At 42.1% G+C, this 19834-nt stretch overlaps 2 protein-coding genes across 11 annotated transcripts in view; one reads left to right on the top strand and one right to left on the bottom strand.

Annotated features, from left to right (window-relative positions):
• The window catches only part of LOC113971305 (merlin-like), a 43036-nt gene that overhangs the window by 10225 nt on the left and 12977 nt on the right, over positions 1-19834 (bottom strand). The window contains exons 1-8 of one of the 6 annotated variants that reach the window (XM_027691081.1): positions 14602-14680; positions 8994-9243; positions 7447-7564; positions 5668-5793; positions 5182-5304; positions 2011-2094; positions 1176-1244; positions 902-984 (exon numbers count right to left, since the gene is read on the bottom strand). In XM_027691081.1, the coding sequence (XP_027546882.1) occupies positions 902-984; positions 1176-1244; positions 2011-2094; positions 5182-5304; positions 5668-5793; positions 7447-7564; positions 8994-9001 (611 nt within the window). In that variant the 5' untranslated portion in view covers positions 9002-9243; positions 14602-14680. Of the gene's footprint in view, positions 1-901; positions 985-1175; positions 1245-2010; positions 2095-5181; positions 5305-5667; positions 5794-5910; positions 6013-7446; positions 7565-8993; positions 9244-12357; positions 12614-14601; positions 14681-19834 lie in introns of those variants that run through there. The other 5 variants (XM_027691084.1, XM_027691082.1, XM_027691080.1 and 2 more) reach the window with 5 other exon arrangements.
• MRPS17 (mitochondrial ribosomal protein S17) lies at positions 14757-17748 on the top strand. 5 transcript variants are annotated; one of them, XM_027691091.1, is made up of 4 exons: positions 14766-14863; positions 15076-15203; positions 16115-16261; positions 17012-17748. In XM_027691091.1, exons 3-4 carry the CDS (start codon positions 16139-16141, stop codon positions 17300-17302), a joined length of 414 nt encoding a protein of 137 aa, XP_027546892.1. In that variant the 5' UTR covers positions 14766-14863; positions 15076-15203; positions 16115-16138; the 3' UTR covers positions 17303-17748. The 5 variants fall into 5 exon arrangements, with proteins under 5 accessions (XP_027546890.1, XP_027546892.1, XP_027546891.1 ...); XM_027691090.1 differs by having other exon boundaries at positions 15076-15219; XM_027691088.1 differs by having other exon boundaries at positions 15076-15313.

Below are 19834 nucleotides of genomic sequence, written 5' to 3'. Positions count from 1 at the left end.
CATGAATATATTTCCTTCAGGAAATAGAGTTCATTGAGAAATGAGTCCTGAACAAACTCTAAACAGAGCTTATGGTCAAGGCCAAAGAAGGGTCTCTCCACCCACTTTTCTCCTCCCTTCAAGGTGAGGCATCAATAAGTCTTGAGGAAAATATTCAATAAAAATAGTGCTAAAAAGCCTCTTGTGCAGCCAAAGAGAAACTGAGCCCAAATATTCAGAAAAGCTGCCTTTGGGTGCCAGCATCTCCTATTTCTCATTTAATTGAATTTCCGGACGTGCTGAATGTCTTGAAGTAGCTGAATGTCTACATGGATTAGAACCAAAAGTCATGATGCTGTGTCTTTACTGTTTTGCTTCCTTTCTAAGTACACTGACACCATTTTGAGCCATAGTTCTCACAAAGTATAAAATATATCAGATTTATTGTTTTCATTCTAGGAGGAGACTGGTGTGATCCAGCTCCAGAAACGCAGCTCCTGCACAGGACAGACATCAGCAACTCCAGGAAGCAAATGGCCTTAAATGAAAATGCAAAGCTCTCAGGGCCACCTGCAGATTCAACACAACTCACTCTCTCTGCAGGAACTTCTCTCTGCTGGCATATATGGACTAGGAGGCAGGACTCCTGTTTCAGATGTGTCGGGTTATGAAGCTCTGCACGAGCCCTCAGTTTCTCTGTTCACCTCAAAGCAAGTCCAGTTTACAAGCACTTGGAGCCCTACACGAGACACTTTTTACCCCAGATGAGCTGGTGCTTTTATCCTCAGTGATAAATTAATTAACACAGCTGGGAGACCAATATTTCTTTGCTCACTGCACAAGAGCCAAAGTTCACTGTAGACAGCAAATAACCAGTGAGTGAAATGTGTGGGATTTCCAAAGAGTGCAATGACTTCAGTACCTGGCAATACCCCTGTGCTCAGCATACCAGGCAGTGATCTTCTCTTCCCACATCTCTGCTGTCAGCTGGTACTGCCTGAGGACCTGCAGAGAAAGGAAGAAGGTTGGTTTCCTTTGAAGATCCATGTGCTGCCTCTCCCAAGCAATGTGAGTGCAGCAATGCAGTTCACAGCTCAGTCACTTTGCACAGTTTCTAATGCTCTGGTTAATCCACAGCAATATTTGTGTTGCAGAGTAGGTTCAAAGATTTGGTTTTATATAGAATAAAGACTTACCCTTTTGGGTAAAAGCTCATCATGGGCTAGAAAGCCTGGCTCGTGAAAATTTGGGTCGTAGTCACCATACTGTGCCAAGAAAGGAAAAGATAGTTCAGGTTGTTGGATGCAGAATGCTGAAGAACTTGTTGCTTGTGTAGTTTAATGTGATTGCTTGGGACAGATTTTATTTTGGTTCTCTTGTGTACAGGGTAACAACATAAACAGGCTCCTCTCATCTGAACAGTCCATGAAAGTTACTTCCAGGCCTTGTGTTATGCACCTGGCTCCAACACAGCCACTAAGGTGGCCTCCAAACTTAGACTTCAGTCCCAACCTGTGGCTCTTGGAAACTGCAGGAAGGAAGGAATCTCCCATGACTTCATACTCTGAACCAGAGGAATGTGAGCTCCCCTATTCCTACAGCCAACTGCATATAAGCTGAGCTGCTGCAGAGGGTCAGCCCTGCTAAGAAATTGTGTTCACCTCCTGCCACTGGATGAGTTTGACCCTTGGTGGCATGAAGTGGACTATGTTCTGAGAGATACTAAAAAACATCATGTCCTCCCATTGTAAGCACCTTCTGTATCTAGGAAATAATTCTAGCTGGGAGAAAGATTACATTAAAATGTTAAAACCAAAGCAATCCTCTAAATTGTGAAAGCACAGTATAGAAAAAAAACCCCTTGTAGTGGCATCTAATGCTTATTTTTCTAACTGTGCCTGTACCTCCCACGATGACCTACCTCTTTCACAGGAAATTTTAACGCTGCTGTGTTTTACATACCGCCATGTAGATGTGTTGGTTAAAAAAAAAGAAAAAAGAGTCAATAAAAGAGACCTTCTATGCACAAACCTTGGCCTGAACAGCATAAGAAGCCAGTAAAACTGTTGCTTCTGGTGAACAATAGATTTCCTCATCCAGTATTTGTTTCTTAACCTACACCGACAGAAAAAGGGAGCAAGTTAAAGAAGCTCAAAATCAGGACTAATGTAAGGCTTGAAATGAAACTAGACATGCCCAGACCATAACTTGGCACCAAACATCACCATTATGAGTTAATAACAGCAACAATAAATAGGCATTCAGGAACACAGGAAGCCTTTACTTAACATTACATTTAATGAGACCAAAAATGCCAGTCAGCTATCTCCACACAGTTATGTAAGGAGTCCTGTAAAAGGAAATGTTATAAAACATGATTTTTATTGTCTGCACTTCATTTCTTTTAACAATCCTTTTTCTTTCTGCTTTGGAAAAGTTAGCTTTAGATCATGTCAAACATCAAATTTTAGGTTGGAAGGGAGCTCTGGAGGTCACTTGGGACCTACTAGACCAGATTGCTCAGGGCTGACTGGTATTGCCATGGACATACTGAAACCATAATAGTATGTTCTCAAGCTTTCCAGAATGAGAAAATAAAGGAGTTCTAAAAAAGGGAAGCTAATAAAGCACTAATTTATTCCATTTCAGCGGTCTCAGCACAATAACACCATAGGGACTTAAAATAAAAGCCCAGTATAAATGGTAGAGGGTTCTTTTAACATTCTTTTCATTTTAATAATCTGTGGTGCTACCAACACCAGAGGTGTAATAAATTGTTTGTGAGCTTTTGTTTGATTTTAAATCAGTTGTGCAATTTTTATTTGAAAACCCAAAGAGGGAAGGGGAAATTAATCTTCACAAATCCTTCTCTCAGGTGTAATGTTTTTAACCTAATAACAAGCACAAGACAACAAAATTTTGCATAGCACATAGACTTAAACATTTCCAAAAGGAAAAATTACTTGTGATAGCACCAAGCTATCTTTACAAATACACCCTGGCACTGCAGGTGCTGTGAACTGAAATGAACCATCAAGAAAGTTTTTCTTTTAAATTTAGTCTCTGGTGAGTCCAATGTATGAACCTGAGTTATAGTACAGAGAAAATTCTTTCTAAGCTGTTAAAATGGAAAGAATGAAAAGACCGACAAGACTTTTCTTCCAATTTGGAAAGCTCCAGCTTTCATACTCCGTGGTGCATATCGTGTTCCAGAATTTAGAACAATGTAGATAAATCCCCCATAAGTGTCTGGGGTTTTTTTCTGATCAGATTTTACAAGGACTTTTTGTTAAACTGCATAAAGAAGGAACAAATTACCTAATCTTTAAGCAGACAACATTTAGCTTCAGTCATTTACATTGATTCAGGAATTTTGCAAAAGGCTGTTATGCCCCATTAATTTGCAGAGGTCTGAATAGTCAGTAGAGCTGAAATCTGTAGGCATCCAGATGTCTGTACATGTTTTTCCTATTAGCATCCAGGTGTGATCTTAAGTTCTTACAGTCAGGAAACTTTGCAAGTTCAAATTTGTTTCAGTCTTGTTTTCCTACTTCGGAATGACAAGAATTTGCTAATTGCATATCTGCTAGTCAAGGCAGGTTCAAGCAGAAAAGAAAAAAAACAGTGAAAAAATCAGGATTAAAAGACTAGGAAAAGAGTTCTGCCCCTCTCATTCGTTTCCAAAATTACCTTAATAAGCAAATTTCCAAGTGGTTAAGGGTTCTGGATGAAGTTCTGGTTAGTGTATTAACCCTCAGAACAGCATCATTTTCCCATTATTTCATTAACACATCCTCCTCAGGGAACAAGGGTATTTACTGTGTTTATCTGCAGCTGCAGACTGAATTTATTCCATACACCCAAGCTACCTGCACAGACACATCCTGCTGAAAGCTGCCAGAATAAAGCACCACACCAGAAGGCTGAAACTTCCAGAGGGACTCCCCAGTCACTTGGGAGAGAAGGTGGATGTCCCAGACATTGGAACAAACAGCTGATCAATGAGTGACCATCCAAAACTCGATGCCTGTATCCCATTGCTCCAGCTCCAGCCTGTTGCTGCAGCTGTGGAGACACAGCAGGGCTTTCCCTGGGCGATGCATCTTTATTTTGGTGACGCTCCAAGAATTTGCTCCTTCGTCTACTTTTTAATGGAGCTGAGGAATTGTGTCCGCTGTCTGTTCCTTTCAAAACTTGCTAGATGAACAAACCTGTGTTTCAGAATGGCTGCCAAATTCTATGCTCTTTTACCCTTACGATCCAAAATGAAGATTTAAGAAGGCCATGTCAGGAAGTGCTTGTTTTCTAGTGGCTTTGCTTTCTACCGTCCTGCAAAAGATCTCCCAATAACCACCAGGACTATTTTTAGGAACTCACGAGTTTTAGTTTCGGGGATAGGCTGTAGCCAAAGGTCTTGTTCCATCTGCTGCTGATATGGGTGAAAAAGCTTATTGTCCCCAACTGCTTATTACCATTCCTTCCCTCTCCTCCACAACTGCTTCCACAATTGCCTGTGCAGTCACTCCCCCACAGCCCGTGGACATCTAATAACAGGCCTCTTCTAATTCTGCTCATTTTGAAAGAACAGGGTTAGGGAATGGTTACACAAGAGGTTACACCAGCAGGTCTAAAATGACAGTGACAAGGAGCTGTTGAGAGTCTCTTCATCCACCTTATCTGCAGCCAGAGCAGATCAGGTGACACAGTCCTCAAGACAACTTCTTAAACTGATAAAAAGGATGGTTTCACTTTTATTCTCAGCACTGACCAGTTAGGGCAGAAGCCTCACAGTCCTCCAAGCAGTGCCAGCCTTGCATGGATTTTTTAACAAATACTATAGGAGCAAAACCAACCCTGGAATATCCAGACGTGGAATCATCACCCAAACTGCTAGGTGTAAAAGTCATTTTACATGAAACTACAGGTTTCAGTAATTTAACTCCAATTCCCAGCACAAAAGGTAGGAGAAGCCATCAAGAGAACAAAAACCTACAGAAGGCAAAACATTCAGCTCACCTGAACAAAACCACAGCAGTCAGGAGAGATATTTGTATTTCATAAAATAAAAAATATTTAGAGAGATGCTGATACAGCTGAAGCAAGCAAAATCATTGAGAATAACAGCTGCCAACAAGATCAAAGACAATACAAAAGGACTGGGGTAAATACAGAAGGAATTCATGGTTAAAAATTATTCCTGACCTGAAGGAAGAATAAATGCTGGGTAATTTCCTGTAATAGTTCCTCTTCTACCTTCTCTGGGTAGAATTTAGCCAAAAAATGAAAGCTAATGGGATCTTCTTTGGGGATTTCTTGATCTAAAACCTGTTTACAGATAAAATAAAATCAGCAGCGAAAATGATACATAAGTGTCTAAAGTTAATATTCCCAAGGAAAACAAGAAAGCAGCCCATAATCCACTTAAAGCAGCCTTCCCATATTTTAGCAGGAAGGGCAATGCTGAGTTTTAATCTAAGAGCAATCAGTGCATGTAGTGGTGATTAGTGTGTGATGCTCCAGGTCACATGGGATAGAAGCCACCAGACCAAATAGTACAATTTTAGTCTTAAAAATGCTACCATGTAAAATTGTGAGTTGTCAGGTAACACATTCCTTTAGCTCCTGTGCTACAAAAGGTGAATATTTTTTATAAGTAACTGCCACACTGTAATATTTTGTTTCCTATACCTTCTTGTCCATCTTTAACCAGGTGCACATTCCTTTAATTGTGTACTGCAGGCCGAAGAACCAAGTCTCCCTTAAACCAAGTGCTCGGCACACCAGGTCAAACAAGTCCTTTCCCTTCCACTTCATCTAAAAGAGAGAAAGAAAATTGAGGAAAACAATTATTTTAACATATTAATATTACTACATTAATGTATTAAATGATTTTTTTTCCATTTGTCTTTCTCCTGTGAACTCTGATTTCACCTTTAGATTTTCAATGAAATATTCCTACTGCTGTGTAAGAGTTACTGTGCTCCACCTCCTCTCCTTCTCCAGAGACACATCCACAAAGCAACTGGAGTTATTTAGCCACAACAGCAAGAACTTGAGGAGCACAGGGCATGAGGATTGTACTATTGATTTCCTAGGACAGAGCAAGGCTTTATTAATATTTGTAAAAAAATTATTACTCAATAGTTTACACAAACTGGAGAAACTGAGGGAAGGCCAGGGGAAATCAAAGCAGTGTCAGGGCACAGGTTAGGAATGCTGAACAAGGAAAGTAAATCCACCTTTCACACACCTCAGGTATTTCAGTGGCACCAGGCCAAGCCTTTATGTTCCTCTGATTTAAATGAGCAGGAGTCTGCCTTCTGCAGCAATTTAGTAGCCTGGCTCCACAGAGAGCAAACTTTGATTAAAGGTCCCAGATTCACAGACATGATCCCCCTTTTTTTTTTTCAAAAAGGCTGCACATCTGTTTCATCTATTGGACTACATGTTAAAAAGATGGTTTTGTCTAATTGCCTGGGTCGGCCACTAAAAACTTAATGGCAATAAAAAAAAAAAGTGAACTTTTAGGCAGTATTTGAGTGGAAAGCTGGAAACCATCCCAGCAAAAGAGCAATATCTGAGGAGAAGGGAGAGATAGCAAAGGAAGGAATACATAAAGCTGGATTTGTTAACCAGGACTCTGATGTCTAAATCGAAATTTCCAAATCCTTTATTTTCCCAACTCTGCCTGCAAGAACTCTAGATCAGTCAAGTCTCATAAAAATTGCCAGTCCCATTGGACCTCAGTTTTGTAACTACTCAAAATAACTGTATGTCTTATTTTGCTTTTGCTGGATGATTAGGAATTAATCAGGCACAGTTCTTTCTCCTTGATAGTGCAGACCAATTTATTTAGCAATTGATTGCTTGCTATATTTTATTCGAGTCATGATTTCTCTAACCAATTCACTAGATAGCCATAACAAATAGAAGAAAAGCCAGCTTTTCATTTGATTCTTTTTCTCTTTGCCCAGAGATACCAAACAGCCACTGCAGTTAAAGAAATAAACTGCAGTTTATTGGCCAAATTGAAGAAAATGTCCCAGATCAACTGAGCACAAAGGTACCAGTTTATAAGTTATTTTATAAGTAACATGTTAGCACCAGCTTTAACCAGATTTCTTCATTTAAGCTGGTAGTGTCCTAAAGTGTTGTATCACTTATAAAAACAAATTATTTTGTGGAGAAGTAGGAATACTTACAAACAAGGCCTGCATTATGTCCTGGAATGCTTATGAAGAAAACAGACCTACTGCTAATTTAGCTGTGTCACCCACAGGGATTTCATGCAAAGAGCTTTGAATTCTGAATAGTTTGAGCTGTTTTACAGAAGAAAACATCTGAGACTAAGTAATCCATAATAGATCAGTCTTAAGACCATCCATGAACCAATAATCTGAACTTTCAGGATTTCTGCCTTGCTAATACACGTCAGTCCCCACCTCCCCAGCATTCTGACACTCTTACCTCACAGCTGAACTCCATTTCAGCATCCACTGTTATAATTTTGACTTTAAAAGTCTTCGGCTGTTTCTTCTTCAGGCCTCGGATGGACATATTTTTCAGTTTATGAGGACAGCCACACCTGAAATCAGACATGCATTACACTTAGGGATGGAAATTCAGCAACATTTTCTTGGCTAGATCCCAAAGTAGGATGAGTTCAAACACGCAGAATAAAATCACCTTTAAATATGCATTTCTGTGTCCAAGACAGGAAGAATATTGAAACAAAAAATACAGTTCAACCTTTAAAATTAGCCTGCTCCTTAAAATAAGTTGCTCAAAAAATGTCATTGCTGTCTCTTCTCAGACCTTGGCAAATTGGTCTGAGTTCGGGGTTCCTACAGTACTAGACAGAGCATCATTCAGGGCTTATATTGCAAGATCCAGCTACGGCTGAGGACGTGTAGGGAAGCTCAAATCCAGCCCTCGTGCTCCATACAATCAGCCACATCCCTGCAAATCAGGAGTCTCTTGCAACAAAACTCTACAGTGGATGAGTGTTTAGTTTCATAAAAGTAATGCCTGGCTTTCGAATAATGCCAACACAAATATGACATTCTTCATCCATCCCCATCCAAGAAAAAATTCCCTTTCTCAAAGGTCAGGTAACAACACCAAGTGCATCTACACTCAGTAGAACACCACAAAAAAGCAGCAAAACCTTATGATGTCAAATCATCAACTCAGTGCTGTTCCATCAGTTTTGGCTCCTTGAGCATGAGATCTCAATTCCCTGAAATGATACAAATGCCAAAAATACATGCACTGAAATTAAGCTGAATTTACCATGTTCTCTTGGGCTACCAAACTCGCAGTGATGAGTTATTTAGAACAGAATTTTTTCCAGTGAAGTTCTTGTGAAATGAATTTAATTTTGTGAAAGTTGACAGAAAATTCCTTCACAAATCTTCTGTTCTAAATGCAATCAACTTCATGCCATCCAAAATATTGATGAGACCTGCTATTTCCACAGACACAAGGGCTTTTTGTGGATACATTCACACCAAATATTGAAAGCTGAGGTTAAATGACAGTGTGAATCTGCACTAGGCAGTTCTCAGGTGTTTATTTCTGAACACAGGAAATCAGCCTGTAAAGTTTTTTCTTCTTTTTAGTTTATAAAATTAACAGCTCAGACTTGCACGACCCAGTGAGTATCTGTGAACTATACAGGGCAAGAGACTGAGGGATTCTTGGTTTCCTACAATATAAGACTATTACAGTGTGGCAGACTTCCAACCTCTCCTTAAGAAATTCCAAAATGAAGTTCTAGTTTAAACTGAAAAGTTCCATTTGCCTGAACCTTCCAGGATTTTATAAAATGTCTTGCCCCCTTCTTTGCTCCTTCTGAGCTCTAAATTGGCTTGCAAATGCAGTGATTATTTTCCACTTGCTTTGTGCCCCTCATCCAGAAATTTTAAGTAGCTAAATAGGCAGTAAAATCCACATGGAAGTTTTTCTTTTCAAACTGTAGGGAAGTTGAGGCAGAGAACACATGGGTTAGTTACCAAATCATATGGACATCAGCAGCAGAGGTGAGAACAAGTGCTTGAGGCAACTCAGAGAGGGGAAGAAAAGCTCGGGAGGAAATTCATCTTTCTGACACCAGTGAGAGCAGCTGAGTTCTCCTCTCCCTCCAGTTGGCTCTTGTAGAGCTTCTGCCGAAGTCTTGTTTGGTTTTGGGGAAACACACTTCTGGAAAGACAGTGTGCTAACTGGAAACAGTCCAGAGGAGAGATCCAAGGGCTAGAAAATCATCTGTGGTAAAATGAAAGTACTGGTTAGTACAGAGAAAGGACAGGTGTGGTGAGACATTATAATGTCTGCTCTTCGTGACCACAACAGTCAGGACAAGGAATAATGGGCTTCATTAACTTGCAGACAGGTTGCACACTGAGGAAAAAAAAAATCAAGAATAACAAGAATATTATGATTCTGGCAAAGCATAGAATGGCATTTCTGTCTTTCTGAATTTCTATCCAAAACAGTGTGACAGCTTCTGCTCCCTCCTGAAGGCTGGAAGGTCCTACAACCCTCAAAGTATTCCCCCCAAGTTGGTCCTTCTGCCAGTGCCCACCACTAGTCCAAGGAGAGGCCAGTTCACACCAAGAATCAGTGTAATCCAGGGTGCTTCCCATCACCCCCAGGGTACCCCCTTTCTCCTCAGGGATTATTTATTTAAGCAAGTGAAAAGCAGACCTTTGCCACAGAGTTTGTTTCCTCTATAATTTAGGCAGCACCCCAGAGTACACGGCTGAGCACAGCTCAGCTCCTTTCCACTTAGCACAGAAAAGTGCTTTCAATTAAAGGGAAAGGAATATTAAAAACCAAAAACTGACCACAGCAGTGTGGTAACGTGACCACAGCAATATTGACACCGAGAGCACCATGTGAGGGCATCCAAACCAGCAGGAATTACCCCAGTGACTTTTTGATCTCTAAACTGCAAGATGCAACACAGCTCACAGCAAAATTAAATTTTAACCTGTTGCGTTCCAAATGTGTTTTCTGTCTAGTTTTCTTCAAAACCAGAGGCTTACTGTGAATAATTGTACCATGGGATACAGCATTTATAGCATGAGAACTGCAGACTTCTGTACAATATTGGAAACACCCCCTTCTTCTATTACTCCTAAAGAATGACCAGTGGCTGAAGGCAAAGGAGAAAAAAGGTTCATAATTCATTTTTAATATGTAATTTGAAACAGCCAGTTGAATTAAACAGGAACTTGGAGTTAAGGCCAGTACAGAGGATTCTGAGAGGTTCATATGGAAAACTCTGAACAAATAAAATCTAACAACTGCAAAGAAATGTACTAATTTTCTCAAAATATGAGAAAAATACCAGAGCCCTTCATTTTTACTTTGAAGTTCTTTCATTTTTCTTATATAACCTGGTTGAAATGACAATATAATTTGTTCAACATTTCCAATAGCTGGGTTTTTTTCTTTCCAGAATTTTTATTCCATGGAAAAGTACATTCTGACTCACAGTGAAAAGACATTTTTGAATATCAAATTTTCCCGAGAAAAGTAAACTGCATTTTAATCAATAGCACTGGTAAAGAAATTGGAAATGGTATTCACACTGAGCAGCTTAAATTAATGTCAGATACTGACAACAGAAGAAAAAGCACTTAACAGTCCAGTTTTTAGAAAAATAACTTCTTTAAATAAGAGAAATCTTGCTGAACGAGACAATCTGGGTTTGCAATCTTTTGTTTAATGCAAAAGCAATCCCTGCTAACAACAGCATTTAACTGTGAATCATGTGCAATGTGCTTCAAGATAGAGTTTCTGACACCAGGCTCCAGGGATTTATTTCTGCACTTGCCACAGGGATCCAGGCTCAAGACCCAGAAGCAGCAGAACGTGATAGATCAGAGCATGTCATAACCTTTCCAAAGAACATATTAATCCAAAATAGGACGGGGTGATAAAAGATTCCTGTCCAGCCAGAGTCTGGGAACAGACAGTTCAGAAGCTGTGAACATCCACAGCTCCTCCTGCATTTTGTGGACACCAACAGGGAGATGATAAAAGCTTTGTGTGATGAGGGAAACAGAAAGGCAGCGATGAGGAACAAAATGTGCAGGAACCAAACAGCTCCGACTCTGCCTTTCAGTGTGTTCATGTCTAAGATGAAAGAGGTGACATCTACCAGCTCTGGCTGGATTATGGTCTTGTGCCTCCTGGACAATGAGAAACCAGGGCCTGAGCAAAATGTGGGGGTGCAAGGGAAGCTGGGAACAGCAGGGAAGAGCAGGAAGAACTGGCAAGGCAACTCTTGCAGGGACTGATGCTTATCTGTATCACAGCACCAGGTGGGCAGTGAGTTACACCACAGTGCTGAACTTCTATCCCGATGGGAAATAACCCACACATCAGATACCACTGACTTACAGCATTCACTGACAATTGCAAAGAGAAAAAAAATATTAAATCAACATTACCCCCACCCAAAGTTCAATAACTCCACCAGAATTCAGTACCTTAGAGACAGCCACAGAGAAATATCTCAAGGAACAAGCTGCAGTTAACCTGCCCAAGAGTTGAGAGTACATTTAATTTCCAGTTTGGTATTTCCAAGGTGAATGGATCATTTTTGCAGGGCTCTCCGCCGGATGTAAAAACTTCCCTTCACAGGGCACTTGCTCTTAGTGGCAACTGTGTGTGAGCTGTTCCCACCCATCACACCTTGGTCAGACACAGTGCTGTGAAAAAGCAGCTGTTTTCACACACACACAAAAATCAGCAGCACTTTTTAAGGTGAGAACTCCTCAGTCTCAGCTGCAGATAGGCAAGGAATTAATGGCAATTGAGACCCCTCTCTTACACCCCCAAAAGCAATCTGCCCTTAAGGATCAGCACGTGCAAAGGGGCAACAACTGAACCAGCTGCCACCGAAGTCCTTACATGATCTGAAAATACAAAACCCTTGGGAGTGCAGTGAGGATGAAGGAGACGAGGCTTGGGAAGTACTTTAAGAGCCACCACCAGAAGATGCTTGAAGCATCAGCTGCAAAAGCACATTAACATAGATACTACAATTCGAAAGACTCCTGTCATCACTGAAATATTTACTGCAACTCTGAGTCGCAAATTCCCCTGACTCATTATGCTTCTCCCAGTTCCTGAATTTCCATACTTTAGCTCGGAAATTAATGCAAGCAATTTGAATGCAGACAACACGGGAAAGCGTTGTGGGATTTTTACAGTTGTTGACTCACACTCCTGCCTGTGCTCCCTGCCCAAGGAACAATTTAAGCAAAGAATTCACTGTTTTAAAATGGGTCAGCAAGATAAAGGTTTCTCTTACCCCTCAATCTAAAAAGAAGTTATCTAAAGTCACCAGTTGGAATCAAGACTTACCTCACAGATCATTTTTTGAACGAAGAAGAAAAAAATTCTTTTTAATCCAAAACTCCGTATTTTCCAGCAGACATCAATACCCAGCCCTCACAAGTTCTGCCACTGAGAATAAAATCCAAGAACAACTTTTATGCTTGATCCCCTTTCCTTTGTTTCCATGAGCTGCAGCATGTTAGCGCCCTCTGAAAAATCAAAGAATTGCTTTCCCAGGTGATACAAACGGCTTTTAACCTTTTCCTGCCTGCACCAACGAGGCTCCTCCCAGCTCCTCTCCACTGTAATTCAAGTAACAAGGCACTAAAATAAGAGAAGCCAACGAGTCTTGACTTGGATATCTGCAAGAACTGATAATGAACTTCCAAATAACTCCTTTGATAGTATCTGATCAAACTATTTCAACACTGTCTCCAGCTGTACAAAGAACAGCCTGTTCTCCCCATACCGGCCACCTTTAGAAGGGAAGCTGCACAGAGTTGTCCTATTAAATAAATATGATTCCCTACCTGCCCTCTTCCTGTGGTGAGAGGTGATGGGACACTAACACCAAAAGAGAACAAGCCTGAAAACTGGGCAGCAGCCAAAATACCAGCAGAAAATTATAAATGAACACCTTTAAATAAAAAGGGATGGCCTCAGCCTGAAGTCACAGGGACAGAGACCGAGAGCATATTATCTCAAAGGCAATGGTAAAGTAAAAACTTTTTTTGCCATTATTCAGTTTGTAAGTGGTTTGGTCGGGTTTTTTTTCCCAGCCCTCTGTTTTATATACAGATTTACAGAAACTAATTATCTTCCAGGTTATGGATAGCGAGGACAACAGGCCAGCTCTTACTTTGTATGGGCTATAATTATTCCAGATTTACATCGAATACCTTCAAGATTTGGCTCATGTACATCAGTTAACAGCAGGTGGAAGAGCACAAAACTTGTTCCTGTGTGGACACCTCAGTGCCACAAAGAGAGGCAGTGCTGACAGTCAGCTCCCTCCTCAAAATTCAGTGTAAAGGGGCCCCTCAGCACTCACCCCTCATCACCTCCAGCCCAACACTTGCCTGCTGCAGGCTGTGTCCAGTCCCACAGCACATCACTGCTGGATGTGGGCAGGAGACCAGTTATTTACACCAAAAATCCAGGCTGGATTCAGCTGTGTGAGTCCATAGAGGCCAGAGGCTGGGCAGGGCTCCCCCAAAATAATGGTGCCCTGAAGAAACAGGGTCCAGGCCCAGCACCTGCACCCCAAGCCCTGCTGACTGCAGGTCCTCCTGCCCCTCTTGGCTCAGGAGACACAGAAAAAAACCATTTCCATCAGGGGCAGTGCAGAGGGACGACCTCACTTTAACAAGGACACTGAGATACCGGAGCATGCCCAGCAAAGGGCATCAAGGCTCGTGAAAGGTCTAGAAAACATGTCTTTTGAGGAATGGCTCAGGCAGCTGGGGTTGTTTAGTCTTGAGGAGGCTCGGGGGGACCTCATCACTCTACAGCTACCTGAAAGGAGGCTGCAGCAAGGTGGCAGTGGGGTCTCTTCTACCACACCTGTAGTGAGAGGACAAGAGGAAACAGCCTTAAGCTGAGACAGGGGAGATTCAGATCAGATATTAGAAAATTTTTTTCACTGTTAGGGTGGTCAGGCATCGGAATAGGTTGCCCAGGGAGGTGGTGGAGTCACCGTCCCTGGAGGTGTTCAAGAGGTGTCTGGATCTGGCGCTGGGTGATGTGGTTTAGTGGTTACACTGGGATGATGGTTGGACTGGACGATCATAAGAATCATGGAATGCTGAGTTGGAAGGGACCCATCAGGATCATCGAGTCCAACTCCTAGTCCTGCCCAGCACACCCCAACAATCCCACCATGTACCTGAGAGCATTGTCCAAACATTCCTTGAGCTCTGCCAGCCTTGGTGCTGCAACCACTGCCCTGGGGGGCCTGTTCAGTGCCCAACCACCTGTTGGTTAAAAAATCTTTTCCTGACATCCAACCTAAACCTCCCCTGACTCAGCTTCACGCCATTCCCTTGAGTCCTGTCACTGGTCACAGAGAGCAGAGGTGGGCACCTGCACTCCGCTTCCCCTCATGAGGATGGTGAAGATCCCAATGAAACCTCCCCTCAGCCTCCTCTTCTCCAGGCTGAACAAACCAAGTGCTCCTCATAAGGCTTCCCCTCCAGACCCTTCACCATCCTCACTGCCCTCTCTAAAGAGACCTTAAACGTCTCTTTCAGTCTTGATGACTCTGTGACTCACTGACTTTAAAACCTTCCCCTCAGCGCCTCTGGGGGAGGTGGAGCCGCCGTCTGCGCCTTTAAATGCCCCGGGAGGCCCCACCCACCGCTGGCCCCGCCCTTCCCGCTGCTGGTCACGCCCCCGCCACTGGCCACGCCTCCGTGCCGCTGGCCACGCCTCCGTGCCGCTGGCCACGCCCCTTTGCCGCGCGGCGCTTCCGTGCCCGGCCCCGCCTGTTCCGGGCCTGTTCCTGTAAGGTTCCCGAGGCGCGGCGGCAGCAGCGGTGAGAGGGGACGGGGAGCGCGATTTTGGGGGTTTTCTCGGGCTGCGACCGCTCGCCGGGTGCTCTCCGAGCCGCTCAGCTGAGCCCTGGTGCCTGCGAGGCCTCCTGGCCCTGCTGGTGGAATAGGGCCTGTCGCGGAGCGCTGTGGGGCCTGGAGGCGGGGGGGGCTGAAATCTTCCAGTCTGCTTGAATTTCCTCTTTTGTCTCGGTAGCTCCCGGTGCTCGGTGGGTGCTGCCCGTGCTGTATGTGCCTAACTGTGGTGTTTAGCCCTGGGGGACAGGAGAGCCCCTCACTAACTCCCCCCGCCAGCCCTGTGGACGCACAGAGGAGTCAGGGGTGGTAAGAGCAGACCCAGGTATCGCTGCTTGGTTTCACCTTGTGTGCCCCTGCACCCCTAAACTCTTCTTTGGATGTGTTGCAACATCAAATAAAGCACCTTGCAAGCTGTGGTAAGAGGATCCACCTGTGGATGGAGAATTCACAGGTGTTGGTTGTGCTCAACAATATATATTTGAGTGGGAGAGAAAAAGGTCACTGGTCTTTGTCAGTGTTAATGTTGGTTTAGGTCTTCCTATGTTTACCTATTGATTTTTGCCTCTGACTCGTGCAAGAGTAGCACAGAAAGCTCTCCCGAATCAAAATAAGGTAGTGGAGTATAATTACTTGCAGGAAAGAACTAACTCAGAAGTTATTACACTTACTACAAGTCAGGCAGCTCTTTGATATGTCACTTATGGCTTGAGAAGCTCATTACCTTTCTTAGGTTTCATCAGCTCAGCTAATAATGATACACACCAACAGCAAATGACTCTGAACAAAAGCTCCAGGCTCCCTGTTTGGGTGTACTGTGGTCACACATGGACCTGATGAACAGGTTTGCAGCCAAAACAGCTGCTGGAGTGTGAGTTACATTAATAATTTCCATGTTTCTGTCATGTGTGAGAACTGGTGTGATTCAAAGGAATTTTGTGAGCTTTGGGATAAGGTCTCATCCTTATGGTGTTATGTCCATTTTTATTGCTGTCCTGAAGTAACTCTCCCTGGTAATGAGGACATGTTCATATCCCTTATATGGTTAAACAAGGTGAGGTGGTGCAATATGTGGAGTTTGGAACTGTTTATATCTACCCTTTTCCGACAAAGTTACCTAATTAAGCTGTCAGTCTGAAATGGGAAAATTTTGATGTTGATCAGGAACTGGTGATGTTTTTTATTTTGTTAAAATAGCACCTCTGCTTGCTTGTTGCCAGGCACTGGATGACCATAACTAAACAATGTCTGTCCCACGTGGAGCTGTCCATGCAAAATGGATAGTAGGGAAAGTAATAGGAACCAAAATGCAGAAAACTGCCAAAGTGAGAGTGACAAGGCTCGTGCTGGATCCCTATTTACTGAAGGTAACAGCAGCTGGTTAACAGCTTGTGGTTTCTGTATTGTGTGGAGGAGTGTTCTGTTCATTTGACTCTTAGAATTTCTGATGACTCTGCAATGCAAACTCCTAAAGAAACTTGCATGAGGATTTGGCTGTGGGGTTGACTGCAAAGGATGAAAAGCACTGTGTGGTGAGGACTTACAAATTATCTGCTAAATGTATTTCTTTGAAGTGCCTTCTTAGTGCAGTTCATTTGATCTCAGCTGAGAAGGTAAAGTTTTTGTTGTTTCACACTTAGGTTTAATTTTTCATGTTGATGTGGAGTATGCTTTGGAAACTTGACATTATGTTAGTCACTTTTACAGTAAGTTTTATAGCTGTTTTTCTGTATGCATAATTGTAACATTGCTTAGTGTTTGTATCTATGCTGTGATGTGCTATACAAGTTTGTATTTATTTCTTGTCAATGCACTTCAAAGAAGTATGTTAAAATAATATTTTCTCAATTTCTATATGGGGAAACTGTGGTACGTGGAGGTGGAATAACTTGCCTTTGAGCAGGAGGTTAAGGATAGTCAGGATTGGATATGGATCTTGTGGAACCCATGTCAATATTTTATCCAGCAGAAGGACCTGTTAATTTATTTCTCAAAAGATTCTGAATTCTGCTGTACCAATAAGAACAAATATTAGATTTTTATGTGAAAGAAAATGAATTGAGCAAGAAACTTTGAAATCTAATGCCAGGGTTTCTTTTTTTTTTTTTCTTTTACAGTTCTTTAACAAAAGAAAAACCTATTTTGCCCACGATCCACTGCAGCAGTGTGTTGTTGGAGACATTGTTCTGCTGAAAGCTCTGCCTGAGCGAAGGAGCAAACACGTGAAACACGAACTGGCTGAAATTGTGTTCAAGGTTGGAAATGTCATAGATCCAATCACAGGGAAGCCCTGTGCAGGAACCAGATTCCTGGAAAATCTGTCAGATTCGGAAAACCTGACAGAGGCAGATACTACCTATCTAAGTGAAAAACTTCAGGAACTGAAAGTTTGTTCAACAGACAAATAGTGGGTGAAATATTTAAGCAGGGGGCTTCCAGCTTGTCTCTCTCTGTCAGGGGTGTTTGAAGCCCTGTTGTGGTATGTTAAATGTTTCAGTGAAATCTGTAGTCAAAATAAATAGTAAATGTAGTTGCTTATGCAAAGAGATGGTACAGATTGATGAGCACTCCAGAGCTTTGAATGAAAATATAGAGGAAATGCAAGTTTAGTGTTAACACTTCATTTTATTGCCTATAGTTTTTCCCAAGCAGTGACAGTTCCCAAAGCCAGCTGCCCTCCTGGAATGACTCTTGTGTATTGAGAAAGAAAAATACAACTGTATAATGTTTCATTTTGGTGGGAGGGCCATTATATTATTTGATTGTTCTGTATTTCAGACAGTCTTTTGTGGTTTGTAGGATTACTGGAGATAATGCTATTAAAGCTTTTGAAGGGAAGTGTAGAATTTTAAAAGCAGCTACATGCTTGTGTCCTTATTTCCACTTACGGTCACTTATCCCACACTGCAGTGCATTCTGACTTCCAAAATCTCTAACAAAGACACAGCCCCTTGCTTTTCTAGTGGCAGTAAGGTGAGAATAAAACCTTTGGGCAGCTTAGAATGGTTGGCTTGGTAACTTGTCCAAAGGGAGTATTTAGTTCTGGGAGAGCTGGATCTCTTTGAACTGCCAGCAGGACAGAGAAGCTGGTGAGAACACGAAGCCAAAAAAGTAAAAGTAAAGATGGTTAGATTTAGTCCCATCAGAAAACCTAATTAAAACAACACATTTTAGGGAGATACAGGTGCTGATTTGCTGCATGCTTTAATATGGAGCTGGAAGGCCATAGCAGTTAATGATAAAAGACCACTTTATCCTGATACAGCTCTGGGAGTATTGTGTCCTGCCTTCCAGGACAAAGAGCAAGCTGAGAGAGTGCAGTTGTTGCAGCAGCCTTGTGTTCCTGACTTCTCCTTTGGATCTAAAGGAGCATCTGCCTCAAAACCCAGCAGCTGTGGGAGAGGAATGTGGGGTATGAAAGTTGTGAGAAAGTTTTTTGAAGTATCTGCCTGTGTCATTGGCCTTTGTTTAAGATCAGAAGCTAAACAAGGTGTATCTGAACAGAGTTCTTCTGACCTAAGATAATTTAATTTCCTTAAAGAAACTGAGCCATCTTGCACTAGTAGCTACCAGTTATGTTCTCTTCCACTGTGTAAATCATTTGCCCTTTAGCTTCCTGCACCTGCACAAAATCAGTTTTGGCTACCCACAAACCACTAAAAAGGTCTGATTTTACTCAGCAAATTGTTTGGGACAGGAAGAATGAGAAACTTAAAATTCCTTCAGTGTTCCAAACCAAAAAATTGCTGCTCTTTAAATGCTTGTCCTCATGTGCTGTCCTGTGTGTCAGGTCAGTGGGATGGGGTGTGAAGACACCTTGGTTTAAATATCCCTGTGTAAAATAATATGGCCACGGTCTCTGAGTTTGAGGAGGTGCCTTAAGCAGGTGGCTGTAGGTTATTCTTACTGATGTTTGTTGCAGAGGTTTAGGTTTATGTAAATTACTCAGTAACTGTAGCTGGCTGATGGAGGCCCTCAGCCAAGGGAAGGAAATCTGGGCTTTGACTCCCGTCCAAGTGAATGTAAAATGTGAAACTTCATCCAAGCAGAGATTGAGAGAAATCAGACCCAGGACAGAACATGGCCCTGGGCTGTAGAAAATACACTGAAGTTGTATCTAAGAAGGGAGTAAAGGAACTTGACCCTCAGTACATGGGATACGAGTGTTCTAATAACTAGACATAGTATTTATAAGAAATAGGAAAAGTTTCCTGCTTGGTTGTAGTTGCACTTACATGTAATTAGGGAAGTAAATACTTTTATTTCCTGTGATTTCTCCCGAGTAGCTGTGAAAATGCCACAGCTTTTTTTTCTGAGTCTTTTTTTCAGTCTTTTTTTCTAAGACTGATTCATCATGGAAGGTTATCGCTTTTCCAGTGTACAGGTGGGCTCTGGGAGGGTTGTTCAAGAACTCAGCATGCTGTCAGATCAAAATGTGACTAAAAACAAATAACATTTCAAACTGTTATTTAATAGAGGGATGACAATTGTAGGTTAAACTGTTTTAAAGAGGCACCACAACAACTGTACTTTAGTGATGTTACAGCACATCTTAGATGTTATCTTTGGGATTACTCTCACAAGAGTGCTGATAGAGAAATCATAAAAAGGCAAGGGAAAGTGTGCAGTGATGTGATAAAAATGTTATAGGTGCTATGTGGAAAGATAAGGATTAGTCATTGACTTTTCTGTGTTTATTGGCTTGTTGTTTTTAGAACTGCTCTTTAAGTATTACCCTAGTTATCAGTTTATCCTTAATTTCAAGTTACTTAAGGATTCGATGCCATCACACGCCACCCGTTCAACCAAATTATCCCTGACTGTGGCTGAACAGAGTGTGAAGAAAACCCTTCAACTGCACTGTGGGGAAAAACATAGCAGGAGAACGAGGAACAAGATTTTGCATGTGATTCAAAAAACGCCTGGGCTTGCTCTTAGTG

Source organism: Neopelma chrysocephalum, unplaced genomic scaffold (assembly GCF_003984885.1).
Source record: "Neopelma chrysocephalum unplaced genomic scaffold, ASM398488v2 Primary Assembly neopelma1_82, whole genome shotgun sequence".
Lineage (NCBI taxonomy): Eukaryota > Metazoa > Chordata > Aves > Passeriformes > Pipridae > Neopelma > Neopelma chrysocephalum.
Note: the sequence above shows the minus strand (reverse complement) of the source record. Positions and strands in the feature narration are given on the sequence as shown.